At 37.2% G+C, this 20,375-nt stretch overlaps 3 protein-coding genes across 3 annotated transcripts; all 3 read left to right on the top strand.

Moving 5' to 3' along the window:
- Positions 1–3,417: 3,417 nt before the first annotated feature.
- Positions 3,418–10,693, top strand: LOC110889434 (cystathionine gamma-synthase 1, chloroplastic). Its single transcript, XM_022136962.2, has 11 exons — positions 3,418–4,106; positions 5,229–5,332; positions 6,139–6,212; positions 6,301–6,469; positions 7,029–7,088; positions 7,178–7,381; positions 7,465–7,551; positions 8,971–9,078; positions 9,156–9,251; positions 10,197–10,315; positions 10,398–10,693. Exons 1-11 carry the CDS (start codon positions 3,644–3,646, stop codon positions 10,519–10,521), a joined length of 1,608 nt encoding a protein of 535 aa, XP_021992654.1. The 5' UTR covers positions 3,418–3,643; the 3' UTR covers positions 10,522–10,693.
- Positions 10,694–13,069: 2,376 nt separating this feature from the next.
- Positions 13,070–17,823, top strand: LOC110887684. Its single transcript, XM_022135259.2, has 3 exons — positions 13,070–13,075; positions 13,254–14,811; positions 14,891–17,823. The coding sequence occupies exons 1-3, from the start codon at positions 13,070–13,072 to the stop codon at positions 17,821–17,823; spliced, it is 4,497 nt and encodes a 1,498-aa protein (XP_021990951.2).
- A 165-nt stretch (positions 17,824–17,988) lies between these two features.
- LOC110891708 (replication protein A 70 kDa DNA-binding subunit A) lies at positions 17,989–20,314 on the top strand. Its single transcript, XM_022139322.2, has 9 exons — positions 17,989–18,119; positions 18,225–18,492; positions 18,578–18,665; positions 18,744–18,877; positions 18,954–19,035; positions 19,115–19,211; positions 19,281–19,435; positions 19,501–19,856; positions 20,120–20,314. The coding sequence occupies exons 1-9, from the start codon at positions 17,991–17,993 to the stop codon at positions 20,170–20,172; spliced, it is 1,362 nt and encodes a 453-aa protein (XP_021995014.1). The 5' UTR covers positions 17,989–17,990; the 3' UTR covers positions 20,173–20,314.
- Positions 20,315–20,375: the final 61 nt, after the last annotated feature.

Raw genomic sequence — 20,375 nt, 5'->3', positions numbered from 1 at the left:
AATAATAAATCCAATACTTTAAACAAATAAAATCTATTAAGATTATACCTTAATAAAAATTAAATATAAAATTACGATAATAGCAATAATGATTACTATCTAGGCAAGGGTTGAGATCCTGTACAAACAGTGCTAATTATAAGAACCGTAAGAACAGATCTGAACCATTGTTAATTTAAATCAAGGGTTGATATTGATTATAAATAAAACTTTTATAATTAAAAATTACTAATAACAAATTAGGGGTAATTTTGTAAAATTGCTAGTCATTTGACCATTTTCTATTAAATACAAATTCCACCAAGGTTTTTTAAACTAAAATAACTTTTATATACTTCATTATTTTTTTTTAAAAATATATACCATAAAATCAAGTATTTTTTTATCTTTAATATGAGTACCATATTGCTATACCTTTTTGTATTTATAAAAGTGTTTTTTAAAAAAAGTTAACAAAAGGTGTTTTATATTTGTGCTAATAAGGTGCTGATTATGTGTTAATTACAAAATAATACAAACAAACACCAAAAGTAGATATAATCAGCACATCTGGTGTGCTGATAATGGAGAACGATTGAAGATGTTGTGCTAATGTCGTTTATGTTGATAATGGAGAACGATTCGAGGACGATGTGCTGATAATGAAGAACGATTAATGATGTTGTGCTAATTATATAGTGTTGTGCTGATTATATTTTTTGTAATTATTTTTAATTAGTTATAAATAAATATGGTCAAAAAGTCTAAATTACCCCTAAACTAATTTTTTATTGATGGACACTTGTCAATTATGTATTGGTTCTTATGGTTCTTACAAACTTAAGTGTTTGTATTTGATCCCATTCCATCTAGGCAATAATAAACAAAACAAACCAACATACTATAATATCTATCCAAACAATAATAATAAACAAAACAGACCAACATTCAATAAATCTCATTCATAAGAAGCTATTAGAGCATTCAAAACGGAGGAAATACAAGTATAACCTTTGAACTCTATACTTGTGAAAGTGGTTTTATATTGTTGTGAGTGAAGGAGAGAGTAAAAGAAGAAAAAATTACTATTAATCAGTAAATTTGAAGGAAATGCTTTTCATCTCTATAAATTTTTAATATTTTTTGAAAGTAGTTATGAGTAAAAGAAAGAGAAAAGGTAATGATAAACATATAAAAAATATTATATAATCGAGAAAAACAAAGAAAAAGTCGTGTTTTTACTGTAATTATTATGGAGATCAAGTAAGAAATTTGAATGTGATAAATAAAATCTATCCCTTTACTTAAAAAAAGAAAGGTTGTTCCCACTAGAAACACTAGCTTCTAAAACCTTTTATTTATCATTTAAAATTTAAAATATGCTAGACTCGTATGGTTTATTAAATATTAAATAGTTGGTAATGAAAATTTAAAAATTATAAAACAATATTTTACGAAAAGTCATGATTGATTAAAATATGAAATAAAATATGAACGAATTAGATAAATAAAAAAGACAGTGTACTTACAAAACCGAACCATTTAGTTATTGGTATAGGTTGTAGTGAAAAAAAAACATTGGTATAGATTATAGTGAAAAACAAGTTGTGTTTTACGGTATACATTCAGGTCATTCAGGATCACCCAAATAAATGAATTACCTTCTAGCCTAAAAAATAGAACATGATGATTTGGCTCACCTGTCCAGTCAGCCTAGATAAAAATCTATAATTAAAAAAATCATCTGACTCAACTTGAAACAAATTACAACGGGCGAAACTCCAATTAGAGCTAACAATAGATAACTCTTGAAACAAATTACAACGGGCGAAACTCCAATTAGAGCTAACAATAGATAACCTGCTAAGACATAATAACAGAAAAGTACACCAATTGATTTTTCATGTTTTTAAAAATAATCAAAATTTGAAAGTTAAGATCCATTATTTCTCATTCTAGGTGCATAAAATATACATCTGTCTTATAAACATTGGATATAAAGTACTTAAACGAGTCGTTCATGTTTAAAATTTTTGTTGTTCGCGTTATCAGATACCTATTAAACCTACTAAGACACGATTTGCCAGCCCTAACTCCAATCCACAACCTCTCTTGAGAAAAGCCATGAGAATACTACTCAATCATAGGGATGGCAAAAATAACCTGAGTCTGACGGGTATACCCGAAGCCTGATGGGTATAGAATTAGTTTTAAAAAATTTTATGAGTAAGAGGCGGGTATGAGATTAGGTGATGTCTGACCTGATTACCCGCAGGGCCGGCCCAAGGGTAAGCCAAATGAGACTTGGGCCTTGGGCCACCAAAACTATAGGGCCTCCACAATTTGATGAAACAACAGTCCATTTATAAAAGATTTAGGGTGTGGGTTATCAATAGATTGATGGTTGGTAATGTAGTGGTTTTGTGTATGTATGGATGTTGGTGAGACTCGGGTTCGAATCTTTGGTTCACCATTTTTTTTCTTCTTTTTAAATTTTAATAGAATCTTTCAAATAATTACACTTGGGCCCTTTAAGTTTAACTTTCAATCACATACATTTTTTTTTTTGAAAAAAGGCCACAAGATTTTACTTCGTCTTAGGCCACCAAAATGGTTGAGCCGACCCTGATTACCCAAAACCACATACCTGATTACCTGAATTTATATTTATATTTTTCCTTTCAACTCAGTTAACTCTTATATGTTAGTGATACATCTTAGTAGGTTCATACGTGAAATAAATTATTTTGGAGTATATATATTTGGTAATGTTATTTATATTTTGTGTAGTGTTAAGCATACAAATAAAACTATATTGAAATTTTAATGCTATTATTTATTTATGATAAAAATTAAATTTTGAGTAAACTTCCATTTTGCTCCCTGTGGTTTGGTCATTTTAACGGTTTTGCTCCAATAGTTTAAAAATAGCCATTTTTCTCCCTGATTTTTCTAACTTATCTTCATTTTGCTCCCAGCCTCTAACTCCATCAGGGAGGAAACTGCCAAACTGGCGACAAACTCGAAAGATTAGGGAGCAAACTGGCGACAAACTCGAAAGATCAGCGAGGAAAATGGCTATTTTTAAACTATTGGAGCAAAACCGTTAAAATGATCAAACCACGGGGAGTAAAACGGAAGTTTACTCTTAAATGTATGTGCATTTTAATTTATAATAGTTGTTTTCTAAATAAAAAGTATACAACAGTTAAAAAAATGTATTTTGAAATCTCAATCAGTATCTTTTAACAAATTAACAAGTATATCTGATATCTATAGGTACCCATGAGTACACCCAATTTTAGCGGGTAATAAGATACAATTTTCTACAACCAGGTGTAAATATGAGATTACCAATACCTGACCCGAACTCGAGAATTCTCAATCCTACTCAATCAAATGACCTTTGGTGTGAAAAAAAGTCGTTGAAAATGGACAAAAACAGACAAAACTCATCTCAGTCACAGCCCTGTGACCGAAAAAAATCCCCCATCCCGTCGTCGACCCATCGAATCTACTCATTTCCGCCTATAAAAAACCACCCACAACCGAACCCCGAAAACCCCCCTAAAAATTTTCAGATCATCCCTGAGATTTGATTATCATCTCATTTCATTCAAACATTTCGGCTGATTGCAGTTTGACCATTCAATTCTCCCCCAAAATGTCCATCTCAACCACCTCTGCATCATCTAGGGTTTCACTCCCCTTCAAATGCCGTTCAAATTCCGGCGCCATTCCCCGCCCTGACCACCCTCGGTTCTCCGGCAACCTCCGTACCACTTCCGGCAAACGACCGTACGGTAACTCTTCGTTGATCCTCCGGTTCCCGCCGAATTTCGTTCGACAGCTAAGTAACAAGGCGCGGAGGAACTGTAGTAACATCGGTGTTGCTCAGATTGTTGCTGCTTCTTGGTCGAACAACCAGCCTCCTTCTCCGGCGGCGGCGGCCGTTGATGCCGCCGCCGTCTCCGCCCCGATCGCTGCGGGTGAAGATGTTGTTGTTGATAATAATAATAATCATAATAATGATAGTAATTACAACAATTTTGTACAGTTTGAAAGTGTGGAGAATGTTGATAAGTTATCGTTTTTGAACGGTGCTGGCAGCGTTGCAATTCATGCTGGTATGTAATTATGTATACACCTTCATTTTGTTTAGATCTGTTAACGGTTATTTATTGTTTACGTTATACATTTCTAGATATTTTTTACCATCAAATACAAATGGATTTAACATTTAATCTGCTAGCTAGGGAGAGATCATGAGAAAACTACATATAAGAAAACTAGAAAAGTAACTAAAAAGCCTAAAAAAAGCTAAAAAAACATACCAAAATTATTTTTTTACAGTTTCTTTTATAAAAAAATCGCTATCTTTTATATATAAAAAAATAAAAAAAATGTGTACCACACATGTGCATTACATGTGTACTACACGTGTGCGTTACATGCTTAAAATTAGTTTTTTGAGTCTAGTTTAGCTTTTAGGGTTAGTTTTTTTTTTTGAGGTTTAGGATTAGGATTAGGTTTTTGGGGGTGTGTGTGTGGGGAGGGGGGGGGGGGGGTAGGCTTTTGGTGGGAGGGTGAATTTAGGTTTTTGGGGGGTGTCAGTGGGCATAGGCGAAGCTTGAGATTTACGACCGGGGAGTCGAAAACGTATATACTAAAATATTTCTATAAAACCAGGGGGTCAAAAACGTATATACGTAAAAATTTATATACGAAAACTACACACTCTCTACTACTTAGCGAAAAGTTCGGGGGGTTGGCCGCCCCCTCCCGCCCCTACTATCCTCCGCCCATGTCGGCGGGGGTGGGTTAAGTGGTTTAGGCTTTCCGTATTAGTGCACATGTGCAGTACAATTTTTTTTCATATATAAAAAATAGCGATTTTTTAATAAAAAATTGTAAAAAAAATTTGGTATGTTTTTTAGGCTTTTTTAGTTAGTTTTTTGGTTTTCTCATTTAAACTAGTTTTCTCATGATCTACCCCTAAACTGCTAAGCATACAATTAATCTACTATTTTTGAACTAGAGTAATCATCTTTGTAGTATAATTATTCTAGTTCAAAACTGTAGAGTAATAATTGTTACTCTGATCATTTGTACGTTTGTTCGATTAATCTTATATATTGTTAAGAAGTTAAGAGAATATGCTGAACTTTAGTTATGCAATTTGCTATGTTTATGAAACTGATGTGAAGTGTGTGTGTGTGTGTGTGTGTGTGTGTTCTTATGATCCATAGGTGAAAGATTGGGTCGAGGAATTGTTACTGATGCGATAACTACTCCTGTGGTCAATACATCTGCCTATTTTTTCAAGAAAACCATTGATCTCATTGATTTCAAGGTATACACCGTGCTCTTTCTTTAATCTTTCTTCTGTGATTTGTGAAATCATTGCATCCTTGCAGCTTTCAAGGTGCGCCTTGTGCGTTTTTGACAACTATGGTTTATAAACAACTGGTTTTAGTGAGTTAGAGTTTTAACTAAACAGATTTTAGATAACTTCATTGTCCCTGAAGTCTGAATTTGACTTGAAGAATTTGATTATTAATGTTAGGGCTGCAAACGAACCAAACGTTCGCCGAACAGTTCGTGAATTGTTCGGTGGGAAGTTCGTTTGTGTTCGTTTGTTTATTAAACAAACGAACACAAACAAGAAACGTCGTTCGTTTAGTTAAAATATTTAATAAGTGTCAATGTATTATATATTTTGTTCATGAACGTTTGTTTGTGTTCGTTTGTCAGTATTTGTGTTCCTGAACATTAGTTTGTGCTCATTTGTGTTCATTATCGTTTGTTTTCATTCGTTGCCTAAAATTAACAAACAAACACAAACGAACATGAACAAGTTCATTTCCTTAACAAGCCAACACGAACATAAAATCTTGTTCGGTAAGCGTTCATGAACAGTTCGTGAACACATATATTTCGTAACAAACGAACACGAACAAGGACTTGTTCGTGTTTGTTCGGTTCGTTTGCAGCCCTAATTAATGTCACAGTAATTTTCTTACAAAACATACACCTTACACTCTCATATTTAGGATATCTAATGATACTGTTTATACGTTGTGTTAGCTTGCTAACCGAGATTGTTTCGCTTACTTAAACTTTCTAATAACTGATCTTTAACCACTGATCTTAAACCAGGAAAAACGTAGCATTAGCTTTGAGTATGGGCGTTACGGGAACCCTACTACCGAGGTTTTGGAGAATAAGATAAGGTATTGTTATCCATTTCCTGGTTTATTTTCCCTTTAATTCAGTTCCATGTTATCGGAGAAAAGTAAAACCGTGATTTACGAAAAACAGTAAGCTTGAGGGTGCGGAATCAACCTTGTTACTGGCCTCTGGAATGTGTGCAAGCACTGTTATGATGCTAGCTCTCGTTCCAGCTGGCGGGCACATCGTCACTACCACTGATTGTTACAGGAAAACTAGAATTTTCATCGAGACGTTTCTTCCCAAGATGGGGATCACGGTATGATACACGATCCATGTTTTCTTATCGTATTACATGTCTATACTATAGTTCTACATTGTTTTAGGGGCGTGAATTCCTGACACAACCCGAAAACACGACACGAAGCTAACACGAAATCCGTGGCTTTGGGTTTAGTCTAAACGGGTTCAGGTCAGTTTCAGGTTGAAGCCGTGAATCTGTTTAGCTAAACGGGTCGGGTTGGCAGGTTGACCCGTTTAACCCATTTATACAATATTATATTTTTTAAATCGACATAAGATTTTATCATTTAAATGTAATTGTATTATATGTATTTGTGTTTTTTAGTAAATTTTAATTTGATATATTAGTTCGGGAAAAAGATAAACAATAAAAATCGGGTGGAACCGGTCGTGTTCGGGTCAACCCGCTTATATTCTGGCCGTGTTCGGGTTCATATGTATGACACAATTTTCGGGTTCGGGCCGTGTTCGGGTTTGTCTAAAACGGGGTCGGTCGGGTTGAACTCGCCAACCCACAAACAAGACCCGTCTAGCACCCCTACATTGTTTGAATGGTCTTTTGTCTTGATATGCAGGCTTCGGTCATTGACCCTGCGGATATTGCTGGACTTGAATCTGCACTAAATAACCACAAAGTTAGTATTAGTACAACTTCGAATCCAACTTTATTGCATCTATGCAGTTAGTTACGTTGTTAACGTATAGGTATGGTTTAATATTGCAGGTTAGTCTTTTCTTCACTGAGTCGCCAACGAACCCGTTTCTAAGATGTGTTGACATCGAGTTAGTTTCGAAGCTGTGCCATGCTAAAGGAGCCGTAGTTTGCATTGACGGAACGTTCGCCACACCTCTGAACCAGAAGGCTCTCGCACTTGGTGCTGACATCATTCTACACTCTGCAACCAAATACCTTGGTGGTCACAATGACGTAAGCATTTATCTTTTTAGCTAAATCAGATTTTCACTAGCCGGATAGCATCGAGAATGATCTGGTTTGCGCTTTTGTTTTAGGTGCTTGGTGGTTGCATTAGCGGTTCTACGGAAATAATTTCTCAAGTCCGTAACATGCATCATGTTTTAGGTGGCACTCTTAATCCTGTAAGTATCCCGGGTATCGCCTTTTCATTATTGAAAATTCGGTAAATTGCATTTTACGTTCTTTATGCGTTATGTTTTTACTGGCGGTGTCCTTTCTCCCTAAAAAGGATTACCAAAATAAAGAACATCCGCTGTAAAGAAATTCATATATATGTATTAATTTGAAACATATGGATGAATAGTGCTACAGTAATTTTTTTTTTCTTTTTTTTCTTTTGATCTTTGACTTTCTCTTTTTGTCTTTTCATTTTTTTTGTTTACTTTTAACCTTTAACTTTCAATATTAACTCTTGCGACCCCTTAACTTTCTAAATACTTTTTAACCGAGTTTTACGTCTTTATTTTTATTTACGTGTTGATATAAACTTAAGTTGATTTTCGTTTGGACATAATTTTTTTTTGTGTTTTCTCAACTTTCAGTATTCACACTGACCTATGTTGTCAAAGACGCAAGGCTCAGGCGAGGTGCATCGGCCTCGCCTGGAGCCTAGGCGCAAGGCGCAAAAAAAGCGTGGGCTTTTTTAAGAAAAGCGCACATAGAGAAAAAAAATATAAAAATATGTTATGCTTTGAGCTGGAATTTGGTTGAACTCATGCGTGCCCGCACCTGCGGCTCCGAAAAGCCCGGGCCCGCGTGAGGCAGTTTTTATTCGTACTCAGTTTTTTTTTTTTTGCCCCTCAGGCCGTTTTTTTCAAAAAAAAAACCCATTTTTGCGCCTAGGCTGCCACCAGGCGCTGTTGGTGCGCCTCGCTGCGCCCGGGCGCCTAGGCGCGTGCTTTTTGCGCTTTTGACAACATAGGCACTGACAACCCTTTAAATTTCTAAATACTTTTGTAGTCGGTATTTTTTTTTCTTTTTTTTTGTCTTTTTGCTTTTTTTCTTTTTTTTACTTTTAACCTTTAATTTTCAGCATTGACTCTTACAACCTCTTAACTTTCTAAATACTTTTTAATCGACTTTTACTTCTTTATTTTTATTTACGTGTCGATATAAGCTTAAGTTGACTTACATTTCGACATAATTTTTTTTTGTATTTTCTCAACTTTTAGCATTGACACTGACAACCCTTTAACTTTCTAAGTACTTTTGTAATCGAGTTTTCCGGTCGATGTAAAACACGTGTCGACATATTTTTGTACTTACGACGACTTTATTTTGTAAGTTTTCTCTTCCGACTGCTATATCGAATCAAAAATCGGGTCGCCCCGCCGCGAAGCGCGGCTGTAACCCACTAGTTAAAACATAAAGGACATATGTTGTAAAGAAATTAAAACATAAAGGACATCCGTTGTAATTTCGTTAGTTAAAGGACATTGCTTGTAATTTTGCTGAAACTTAAGACGTAAAATGCAATTTACCCTAAAAACTTTTAAAAAAATCTTGGTTGAGATTACTAAGGGTGTGATTTTTGATGTCAGAATGCAGCGTATCTAATCATTCGAGGCATGAAAACGCTGAAGTTACGTGTACAGCAGCAGAATTCCACTGCGCAGAGGATGGCCGAACTTTTAGAGGCACATCCTAAGGTACTTAAGTTGCCACACAAGAACAATATCTTAAAAGAATCGATCTAACGGTGACAGTTATTTACGCTAATTTTCAGGTGAAACGTGTGTATTATCCAGGCTTGAAAAGTCATCCCGAGCATGAACTTGCAAAGAAACAGATGACTGGTTTTGGTGGTGTTGTCAGTTTTGAGGTCAACTCTAGTCTTTGCTGCTTTCTCTTTAACTTTTCTCATAGTTGTTAATGGTGAATAGCGACAAATAGCGATAAGGTACCTATATGCTACATAGCGAACAACGATAAGGCACCTATATGCTACATAGCGAATAGCGATAAACAGCGGGCACTATTTTCTAAATAGCGATACACTAGAAAAACTTTTTTATATGTATATTATATCTAAATACCCTGGTATATATGCTATTTTACATGTATATTTAACAAAAACCTAAAATCCAGCTATTTTATATTAATCTCTATTTGTATTTAAAAGAATTAAAAAAAATAAATTAACTGAAATCCTGCTATTTATCGCTACATATGTAGCGACCTTCGACCTATACGCTACACTATTGACAACTAGGGGTGTAAACGAGCCGAGCCGAGCCCGACTAGGCTCGAGCTCGGCTCGTTATGTTTTTATGAAGCTCGAGCTCGAGCTCGGCTCGGTTCAAGCCTACTTCTATGAGCTCGAGCTCGGCTCGCGAGTAAAACCCAAAGCTCGAGCTCGGCTCAACTCGGCTCGAGCTATTTCGAGAACAACCTCAAATGAGCTAAAAGCTCGGCTCGAGCTCGTTTCAACAGCGATTAAGCGAGCCAAAGCTCGGCTCGAGCTCGGCTCACCAATGTTATCATCATCATTATTACATTATATATATAAAAAACTAAAATTTTGTTTAGGCTCGCGAGCCTAAACGAGCTTTGTATTTCAGGCTCGAGCTCGAACTCGATAACTAAACGAGCTCTATTTCAGGCTCGAGCTCGGACTCGGGCTCGTTAAGGCTCGACTCGTTCGAGCTTTTAACCGAGCCGATCACGAGTAGCTCTCGAGCCTCTGGGCTTGTTTACACCCCTATTGACAACTATGACTTTGCTACTTTGTAAAGTTATTTAACTTTTTTCTTTGTGTTAATTTTAGGTGGATGGTGACATAACAACCACCATTAAGTTTGTCGATTCTCTAAAGATCCCTTATATTGCACCGTCTTTTGGCGGCTGTGAAAGCATCGTGGATCAGCCAGCCATCATGTCTTACTGGTCGGTTTTTCTTTCTGTCTGCATATTCTATTAAACCTGCGGCAACATTTGCTAAATTGAGCAATATTGTTTTCGTCAACAGGGATCTTAGCCAAGCAGAGAGAGCGAAATACGGGATACTGGACAATTTGGTTCGCTTCAGCTTTGGAGTCGAAGACTATGAGGATCTGGAAGCTGATGTTCTTCAGGCTTTGGAGGCGATATGATAGACGGGATTCACCTGCGTGTTTGTTTGTTGTTTTTATGATTTTGTGTTGTTGAATCATGATCATGATTGTTTGTAGTTGAACACTTGTTGAGTGCTCCTACTAACGTTCTGTTTTCGACGTTGTAATAAGTTATATAGAGCAATTCTAAAGCAAGATTCTGCTCCGTCTATCGCTCATGTTCGACCCATTACGGTCTACTGATCGGTCAAATTATGCTGTCAATCCAATCTAATTAGGCATGCTTTAGAAAGTGGTTTTGAGTTTTTTGAATAGTTTTTTTTATAACAAATCATTTGGCTGTAAGTTTAACATTTATATCTATTAATAGAAGGCTGGAAATGAACAGTGGGTGGACACTTGTCCAGCTGCTGTTCACTGCTATTTTTTTTAATTAAATTCACATTTTTTGTTTGTGTTTAAAAGTTATTATTTTAGGATCTTAAAAGACGTACTTGTGATGGTTCACTGGCTTAGGCAGTTGTTGTTGGTTGTGTAAGCTCAGGTTCGAATCTTTGCCCATGTATTTTTAATCGTTTTTTAATTACTTTTTAATTTTAATTTGGTTTTAATTTACTCTTAAAGAAGGAACACGTGGTGTTGTTTAGTGATTTTTTATCAGTGACGTGTACTTGCTGGTTATTAATCACTTTTCTGCATGCTTTCTTCTGGGTTTTACTTGGTCCTTTTCTTCTGAAGTTTGGCAGGCGATCGTGGTAATGTTGTTGTTACTTTCTTTTTTTTTCCTTCTCCGGTGTTTATTAGGGTTTCTAATGTTCTTTATGCGTTGTGCATGTCAAGTGTCTTTTGCTTTGTGCGTCTTCATGTTTGGGGGTTGCTTTGATTGTTTTAACGGAGAAAATGACTTTTGTGTATGGGGATTAAGGTCTGATTTAGGGTTCGTGAAGTTTTGCACACCAGGTGTTTGATAATTTGTCTAGCTTAATTTTTATGCTTTTTGTATGGGTAACTTGGTCTGCAATTGTTTATGGCCTTTTGTTAATTGGTTTACGGTGGGACTTCATGATAGGTATGTATGTTGTGTCAAGAACTCCATGCTTTCATCTCTTTTTATATCTCCTCATTATCTCTAAGGTCTTCTCTTTTTTATTATGTAATATAGTATTTTCATTCTTGACTAATTTGGAGAAAAAAAGGTTGCTACTTCAACAGGTCTTGTGTGATGAATTTTTGACTAAATTTAGTGATTTTGTTACTTTAGAAAATTTTCTATGTATAGCAATATATTACTTTGTTATTTTTATCATATGATTCTTTGGATGACCTGTATTTAAACTATATATGAGCCCGACCAACCCAACCCGAAACCGGTTCCGACCTGAACTCATACAGAAAACCAAAGGGGAGTGTACAAGTTCATCAGATGCTTTGTTTGGAGGAGGGTATGCGTCGGCATTTGTCCATCAGATGTTTGCTTTGTCGAATGCTAACACCTTTCCAAATGCATGAGATGTTGTGTGAAACAAATTTCATTTGAAGGAAAATACTATGCCACAAATTTAGTATAGGATTGGGATTGGGGAATAGTGGTACCGTTCAACGGTCCAACAGCGTCGCGGGTAGTGGCGGACCTACGTTATAATAAGGGGTAGCCTCCGCTACCCCTTGACCCTCCGGTGACAGTGTAAATTATTTACGTTTTTTTTACGTTTTTTTTTTACGTTTTTTCGATTTAGTTACCCCTTTTTTTGAAACGTTACCCCTATAAGGATTTTCTAGATCCACCATTCGTCACGGGCAAGGGCGCCAAGTAGAAGTTTCCGTTTCCACTACCTCGCAAATTGTTATTGATTGGTGTCGTCCAGTGTTGCTAATCATCTTTACCTTTCCTGCATTGTGTGGTTTAACATTCAGAAAGAGAAATTGGAATATCACATATTAACAGTTATCTATGCTATTCAAAATTGGTGTATTAAAGTAAATAGTAGGTAATTCAGAAAGAGAAATTGGAATATCACGTATTAACAGTTATCATCTGCAAGCTCTAAATAGGAATAATGCATCTCATTCTCCCACTAACGTTAGTTTCAAAACCAAAACTCTAATAATTAATATATTTTTGAATTAATTGAGACAAGAGGCTGTACATTTGTACATATTTGATCAGTTCTACTTTTAATCAAATATATATATTATTGTAATATTTAGAACACTATTCATTGGCCAGGCTGGTGTCGGTTTTTACCTTTATGTACCGATAACCGTACCGGCATTTTCGATACCGGTACCGGTTGACACAAGCTTACCCAACTAAAAAGGTCAACAAGCTAATAAAAGTATCCCGAAGTGTTTTTATTACGGATGCTTTGATCCGTTTTGACCTGGGCTCGCTTTTAGCCAGCATGATTAACATCTATTCAGTATTTTTTTTATTTCGTATGATGTATGTTGGGATGGAACTGTTATTTGGATTTTTCCGTTATTGTGCTTCATTTAGAATTCGCTTCACTAATGTTTTGCTGACTTATTTGATCATTTATTTGTTCTTTAGTTACTCTTTGACTCGAAGTTGTTTTTCCGCGTATTTATGCAGGTATGTGGTTTCTCTTTTCACCTATTTTACATGTTGTTTCATTTGTTGTTAGGTGTATTTTTTTGGCAGTAGTACAGGCATATATTTATTAATATTTATTAGGGATTCTAATACATTATTAGTACATGCATATATTTATAGATATATATTAGGGGTTTTAACCACATTATCGTCTTAGTATCCGCAGTTCAAACGACCCCGTATTGGGTCGTCTTCAGCTGAAGTTGCGTCTTTTTCTAATGCCTCTATTGGGGCTTCCTCAGTCACGCGTCGACAGACTTCTCATCGGAACACGCTGCTGCGTTCCAGAGCCGCAGTGGCTGCTCTTAGTAACGCGCCTACTGGTTTAGTTGGTTTTCCTAATGTTGGTTTGCAATCCCCTGATTATGTTGATATGGGGTCATGTACAGAGGTATGTGAGTACTATGGTGCTCTTTTTTGGTTTGAGGAGCGGTTAACGTCTTTCCCAATAAGTGGTCGTCCGCGGTATAATCGTTGTTGTCGGGGTGGTAAAATTGAATTGCAATACCCATCTCAACCACCGGATTTGTTAAGAAATCTGTTTTCAGATGCTCAATTTATGTCGAATATTCGCGCTTACAATGCCATGTTCTGTATGACTTCGTTTGGTGCTATTGTGGATGATGCAATAAACCAAGGTGGTGGCCCCTACGTGTTCAAAGTTTCCGGCCAGGTTTCACACTGGTTGGGTTCTCTTTGCCCGTCTCCCGGTGATGGACCCCGTTTTTTGCAAATGTATGTTTTCGATAGTGAACATGAGGTTGCCAACAGGCTGCGGTTTTTCCCTGCTATTGACTCACACGGTCCTGTAGCAGAAACTGTTGCTGCAATTTCTCAGATGTTGGATGATGTAAATCCATATGTTCGCCTGTTTAGATCCGCAAGGGAATTATGTTCGCGGACAGAGATCCCAGATTTTGAAATCAGGCTTCATAGTCGCGTTCGCGACAACCGTTATGCCACCCCTACGTCACATACTCTTGGTGCCATTGTCTGTGATAATAGTCAATTATCGGCGGATTTTGATGTTATTATTAAAAGTAAAGATAACATCCCGCATAGGGTAAGCAAACTGCACCCATCTTACATGCCCTTGCAGTACCCACTCCTTTTCCCACGTGCAGAACAAGGTTGGTCGCCTGATCTTAGGCTCACCGGAACTGTAAGCGTACTTCCTGATGATCAAATGTCTGATGACCGTAAATTAACACCAATAATGTTTTATGGTTACCAAATGCATGATCGTGAGGACGTGTATACCCACATACTTAGAGCATCCAGGCTGTTACAACAGTATTTGGTTGATGCTTACGTCTGTGTAGAACATTGTCGCCTAGAATACTTTAGGGCCAACCAAGATGAATTCCGATGTGAGTTTTTGCAAGGTGTTCATGACGCAATTTCGAGAGGGGATACCGAGGCGCGTAGCATAGGAAAACGTGTTATATTACCTTCTTCATTCACGGGCGGGCCAAGGTATATGTATAAGCACTATCAGGATGCGCTCGCAATATGCCGTGTGCATGGTAATCCGCAGTATTTCATCACATTTACGTGCAATGTTCGCTGGCCCGAAATAACAAGAGAGATCAATCGTGTGGGTGCCGCTAATGCGCAAGATAGGCCTGACATCATCGCTAGAGTCTTCCAAATGAAGGTGCGCACGTTTGTTAAACATTTGCGAAAAAAGAAACCATTTGGAGATGTCACTGCAGGTAACTATAAATGTACCCAATATTTATAGTTTTTACCTATTCTGTGACTTACATACTGAAGTATTCCTTATTCTCGCAGATCTATACACAATTGAATTTCAAAAAAGAGGCTTACCACATTGTCACACACTTTTATGGGTGTCCAATGCATATAGTATTCGCAATGCAGAACAAGTTGATCACTATATATCGGCTGAACTTCCTGATCCTGTTCTTAAACCGGTTCTGTATAGGATTGTCACTGATTGCATGTTACATGGCCCATGTGGTTTAGTGCGTATGGGTTCCCCTTGCATGAAAGATGGTGTCTGCAAAAAGAGTTTCCCCAAACCTTATGAAGATGTGACGCGCTTTGATAATGCAGGTTACGTACATTATAAGAGGTCGTCGACGTGTGAACCGTTTCTAAAAAACGGCGTTCCTCTAGACAACGGATATGTTGTTCCGTACAATGAAAATCTGTTAATGCATTTTGATGCGCATATAAACGTAGAGTATTGTGGTTGGACTATGCTTATCAAATACTTATTCAAATACATCTCCAAAGGTGCTGATCGTATTCAGTTTGCGTTAACACGTGATAGACATCGTGGAGATAATGAGGCAGCTGACATCCCGGAGGTCGTAGACGAGATAAAAAATTATACGGATGGCCGATTCATATGTCCACATGAGGCAATGTGGAGGATATTTAGTTTTCCAATACATCACAGAAATCCCCCGGTTCAAGTTTTAGCTGTTCACTTGGAAGGAAAGCAAAACCTTACTTTTAGACAGTCGCAACGACTTTTGGATATTGCTAGCAATTCAAATACCGGTAAAACAACCTTAACAGAATGGTTTGTGAGTAATGCCAATGAGATATCCGACGGGGGTAACTCTGGTTTGTCGGGTGTTAACCTACGGTACATTGATTACCTATCAAAGTACCGTTGGGATACATCATCAAAAAAATGGATACAAAGAAGAAGTAAAAGGGAGCCAACAATCGGTAGGCTTACATATGTGCATCCAACATGTGGAGAACTATTTTATTTAAGACTTCTACTTAATTTTCAAAGGGGATGTTGTTCCTACGCAGATGTACGTACAGTATCAGGGATTGTAATGCCAACATTTAGAGAAGCGTGTGAAAGGCTTGGCTTGATCGGAGACGACAAAGAATGGGCCACCACTATTGAAGAGGCTGCCGAATGGGCAACAGCTGCTGAACTAAGGTCTCTCTTTGTTTGCATGCTCCTTCACTGTGATGTTTCAAATCCTCGCAGATTGTGGGAAGCAAATTGGAGATGTATGTCTGATGACATAAACCGTAGTATAATCCTTGCAGTTACCACCAATTCAGGCGTTATAGACGATCAGGATCTACAACAATATGTACTACAGGAATTGGAAACTCTTCTTAATACAAACTCAACTTCAAGTTCATTAGTTGAGTTCGGTCTACCAATGCCGGATGCTTCTGTGGTTTCAGCACTTGGGAACAGCCTTCTTTTAGAAGAGAAAAGCTACGACAGAGACGCCTTACGCGCTGAACACACCAGTCTCCACGCAGGCCTTCGGCCAGGACAGCTAGCTGTATACAACGCAGTCATGTCTTCAATTGAGAATGGAACTCAAAGTCTACTGTTTGTTTACGGTCATGGTGGAACAGGAAAGACATACTTGTGGAAAACAATCATTGCATGTCTTAGATCAAGAGGTGAAATTGTACTTGCTGTCGCAGCATCAGGCATCGCATCATTGTTGCTTCCATCTGGCAGGACTGCACACTCTAGATTTAAAATCCCCTTGGAACTAACTGAAGAATCAGTTTGTTACATAAAGAAGAAATCAAACCTATGTAATTTGCTTTTGCAAACCACTCTAATAATATGGGACGAGGCTCCAATGAGTGATCGCAGATGTTTTGAATCCCTTGATAAGACACTCAAGGATTTAACATCAAATACTTCACAATTTTTTGGCGGAAAATCAGTTTTGCTAGGAGGCGACTTCAGGCAAACCTTGCCAGTAAAACCCAAATGCACGAAAGCCGAGGTTATCGCGTCTTGCCTACCCAGTTCATACTTATGGAAACATCTTACTGTTTATAAGCTCACTGAAAACATGCGCATAGAATCTATTTCAAGAACCTCAGCCACAGGAGCACAGTTGCAGAATTTTTCAGAATGGCTCCTAAGAATAGGAGACGGGAAAGAAGGTGTCGTTGTGGATTTTGAAGAACCTGACATCAGAAAAATTGAAATACCACCTGAATTCATACTGAAGGACCCTAATGATGGCCTTCATAATCTGGTTTCTTTCATCTATGATGCTCATTTACTGGCAAACCCGACACCAGCTGCAATATCAGAACGTGCTATTATATGCCCAAAAAACGACACAGTTGAGGAGATAAATAACTTGGTTCATGCAATGTCACCTGGGGAATGCACTTCTTATTTCAGCACTGATTCAATGGTTCCACATTCAAACGATGGCGGCGAGACAGATGCTATGTACCCGCCTGAATACCTGAATGTGCTTAATTTCAACGGTATACCCAGTCATTGTTTACGCCTTAAACAAAATAGCCCAATCATGTTAATGCGTAACATGGATCAGAAAAACGGCCTATGTAATGGTACTCGACTTTTGGTAACACAACTGCTTCCACGAGTAATCGAGGCCCGCATTATAACTGGAACGTCAGTTGGTAAGAAAGTATACATACCGAGAATCAATTTTGTGCACGACACCAAAGATCTACCATTTGTATTTACACGTCGTCAATTCCCGATTAAAATCTGCTATGCAATGACTATCAACAAGAGTCAAGGACAGTCACTTAAAAAAGTTGGGCTCTACCTACCAGAGCCTGTTTTTAGTCATGGCCAACTATACGTCGCCTTATCACGAGCTACCTCACCAAATTCACTGAAAATATTCATATCAAATAAGGCGGACGAACAGAACAACACAACATTAAATATTGTTTACACAGACTTGCTAGATGAGATTAATGCTTGACAGGTTATATTCCAAGTTTCTAATTATTAATAATAAACAAATATTGTACACATTAAAAATACATACACCTTATTATTACAGCTATGATAATTGTTGTTGCCTTGAAAATTAATATAACTATAAAATTATTAAATGTGTGCCTTTTCCCTTTAAACAGGTTTCTGAAAATGGACAACAATGGAATATCGGGATTGCGACCCAAAGGCCCAGCACCAGTGCTCGAAGTACGTGTCATTCGCAAGTGGGTGCCTAAGTATCGTGAAAACGAATTGCATTTTGTCTTCGTTGATGAAGAGGTATGTATGCTTATCCAAATTCTGAAAAAAAAAATTGCCTTAATATAAATCTGATTTATAAACAATGTTTACACATTTAATTCTGTTTGGCTACAAAATTGCAAGGGAATGGGAATCCAGGCTTTTGTAAAAGGCAAAAACTGCAAAACTCTTGACTCAAAGTTATGCCTACAAACATGTTATCAAATAAAAGGTTACGGATGCACAGACCCAGACAACTTTACAAACACGTTGACCCATCCAGCTACAATGAACCTTGGAAATGCCACTATCATCACCTCAATTCCAGACAATGAGAACATACCAAAACAATACTTCGAGCTAGCCACGCGCAGAAGAATGGAAGTTCAAGCGAAAACAGAAGGGATTGTAGGTAAGCGTTAGACAATGTGTTACCAACATATTAGTAAACAAGTTACAAAATCTTATAACCATTTATACAAACAATATAATAACAGATTACATTGGGCTGCTGCAACGGCGAATCGAAGACAAAAAAACCCATGAGAATAGACCCTATGTTGTTCTATCACTCAAAGACTGCAGGTATGCTATTAAAAACAACCTATCTTACAATTTTTTAATGTCGTCACCAACACACTTACAACATGACGTGTTTAACAGCAACCAAGACATTACGGTTGCACTCTGGGAAGAAATAGCCACGGTCAAAAGTCGGTTCAACAGGGCTGAAATAGAAGCTGGAGCAGCACCTGTAATACTAGCGATGACAGGATTAAAAGCAAAAACATATTATGGTAAGTAAACACCATCAAACTACAAATTCAATATACTTTAAACTGATACAAAAAGTATTGAACACCTAACCCATAGGCACGCTACAACTATCTTCAACAAGTGCTACACATGTCTACCTCAATCCACAAACAGTAGAGACGGAGACTTTAAAAGAAATGTAAGTATAGCTGTAACAATTCGAGAACGAAATTAATGATTATTAACAAAACATAATGCCCTATCTCCTTGCTAAACAGGTACAAAAACTCAGATATGCAAAACTGGGAAATCACTACACCAACAGACTTAGAGGTTCCAATTTCACACCTACTTCAAAGCAACGCTAGCATAATTGTAAGCACCTCACTAAGCCCGTATCTATATACACCTTCAAATATGTATTACCGCATGTACAAAATGCAGGGCAAGAGTTTCATAATAAGGGGAAAAATAACAGAAATCATGTCATACAACGATTGGCACTACACCGCATGCCCTAAATGCCGTCAAACAGTGCTACAAACAGGTTCCAACTGGTTTTGTGTAGATGATGGAAACTTGGACAAGGCAGTTTGCATGTAGGTTTTTAATAAACTCAATTTTATAGGGAAATCACAAGATCCTAACGCAAAATGGAATGCAGGTACCGGATACCGGTAAAAATCTCAGACAAAACAGGAACAATCACCGGCACAATCTTTGATCGAGCAGCCAATCAACTTCTACAACAAACATGTGAAGAGGCGCTAACCAAACAGAACCTAACCCAACAACTCCAGTCGATGGAAAATAAGGAAGCGAAGTTCCAAATTCAAGTACAACCAGATCTCAAGAACCGTTCAATACGTTGCACTATCAACAACGCGAACTACCTGCATACAGAAACAACATACCACACCTCTACCAGCACACCACCTATAACAACCCCACAACCAGTAACACCGCCACCAAAAGGACAAAATATAACCTCTGCAAAGCGTTCTCTGGTCATGCTTGAAGGTACAGAAAATTAGGGGAAATCTAAATTACCTATCACTAAACATGTATGTTCATGTTCCCATACATATTTGGTGTTGGTGTGCCAGTATGATGATAGATTTATCCTTGAATCATACTCAAAACTGGCACTTTTGCAATTCATTTTAAAGTACTAACACTTTATCTCTGCATAATAGGACGACTTGACTTAATAATCATTTAATTAATAAAGCATATGTTTATACTATTAACAAACATCAAGCCTAAACAATTATTAAATGCAGGTCTTGAAGCTACAACGACGAAGGAAGCAAGAGTTGATGACACAACCAACTGAAGTACCAAATCGTTGTCGAACAAAGGAAACCACGTCAAAAATCCTTTTTTGTTTAGTGTAAAAAACTAAGTATGCTTTCCGTTTAGTATAAAAACTTAGTAATATGTAAACTGTTTTCCGTTTAGTGTAAAAAACTAAATACGTTTCCTTTTAGTATAAAAAACTTAGTAATATGTAAATTATTTTCCATTTAGTGTAAAAAC

The sequence above is a fragment of the Helianthus annuus genome, chromosome 11, assembly GCF_002127325.2.
Source record: "Helianthus annuus cultivar XRQ/B chromosome 11, HanXRQr2.0-SUNRISE, whole genome shotgun sequence".
Classification (NCBI taxonomy): Eukaryota; Viridiplantae; Streptophyta; class Magnoliopsida; order Asterales; family Asteraceae; genus Helianthus; species Helianthus annuus.
This window is presented reverse-complemented; position numbering and strand designations above follow the sequence as displayed.

What these genes read in the sequence shown, in the direction of transcription:
- LOC110889434 (XM_022136962.2), top strand. Translation starts at nt 3,644, where the DNA reads ATGTCCATCTCAACCACCTCTGCATCATCTAGGGTTTCACTCCCCTTC. An exon ending in GTTTTGGAGAATAAGATAAG is followed by an intron (nt 6,213 to 6,300) that starts GTATTGTTATCC and finishes TACGAAAAACAG; the next exon opens with TAAGCTTGAGGGTGCGGAAT. An exon ending in GTGGTGTTGTCAGTTTTGAG is followed by an intron (nt 9,252 to 10,196) that starts GTCAACTCTAGT and finishes TGTTAATTTTAG; the next exon opens with GTGGATGGTGACATAACAAC.
- LOC110887684 (XM_022135259.2), top strand. An exon ending in ATTTGGAGATGTCACTGCAG is followed by an intron (nt 14,812 to 14,890) that starts GTAACTATAAAT and finishes TTATTCTCGCAG; the next exon opens with ATCTATACACAATTGAATTT.
- LOC110891708 (XM_022139322.2), top strand. Translation starts at nt 17,991, where the DNA reads ATGGACAACAATGGAATATCGGGATTGCGACCCAAAGGCCCAGCACCA. An exon ending in AAAAGCAAAAACATATTATG is followed by an intron (nt 18,878 to 18,953) that starts GTAAGTAAACAC and finishes CCTAACCCATAG; the next exon opens with GCACGCTACAACTATCTTCA. An exon ending in TTGGACAAGGCAGTTTGCAT is followed by an intron (nt 19,436 to 19,500) that starts GTAGGTTTTTAA and finishes AATGGAATGCAG; the next exon opens with GTACCGGATACCGGTAAAAA.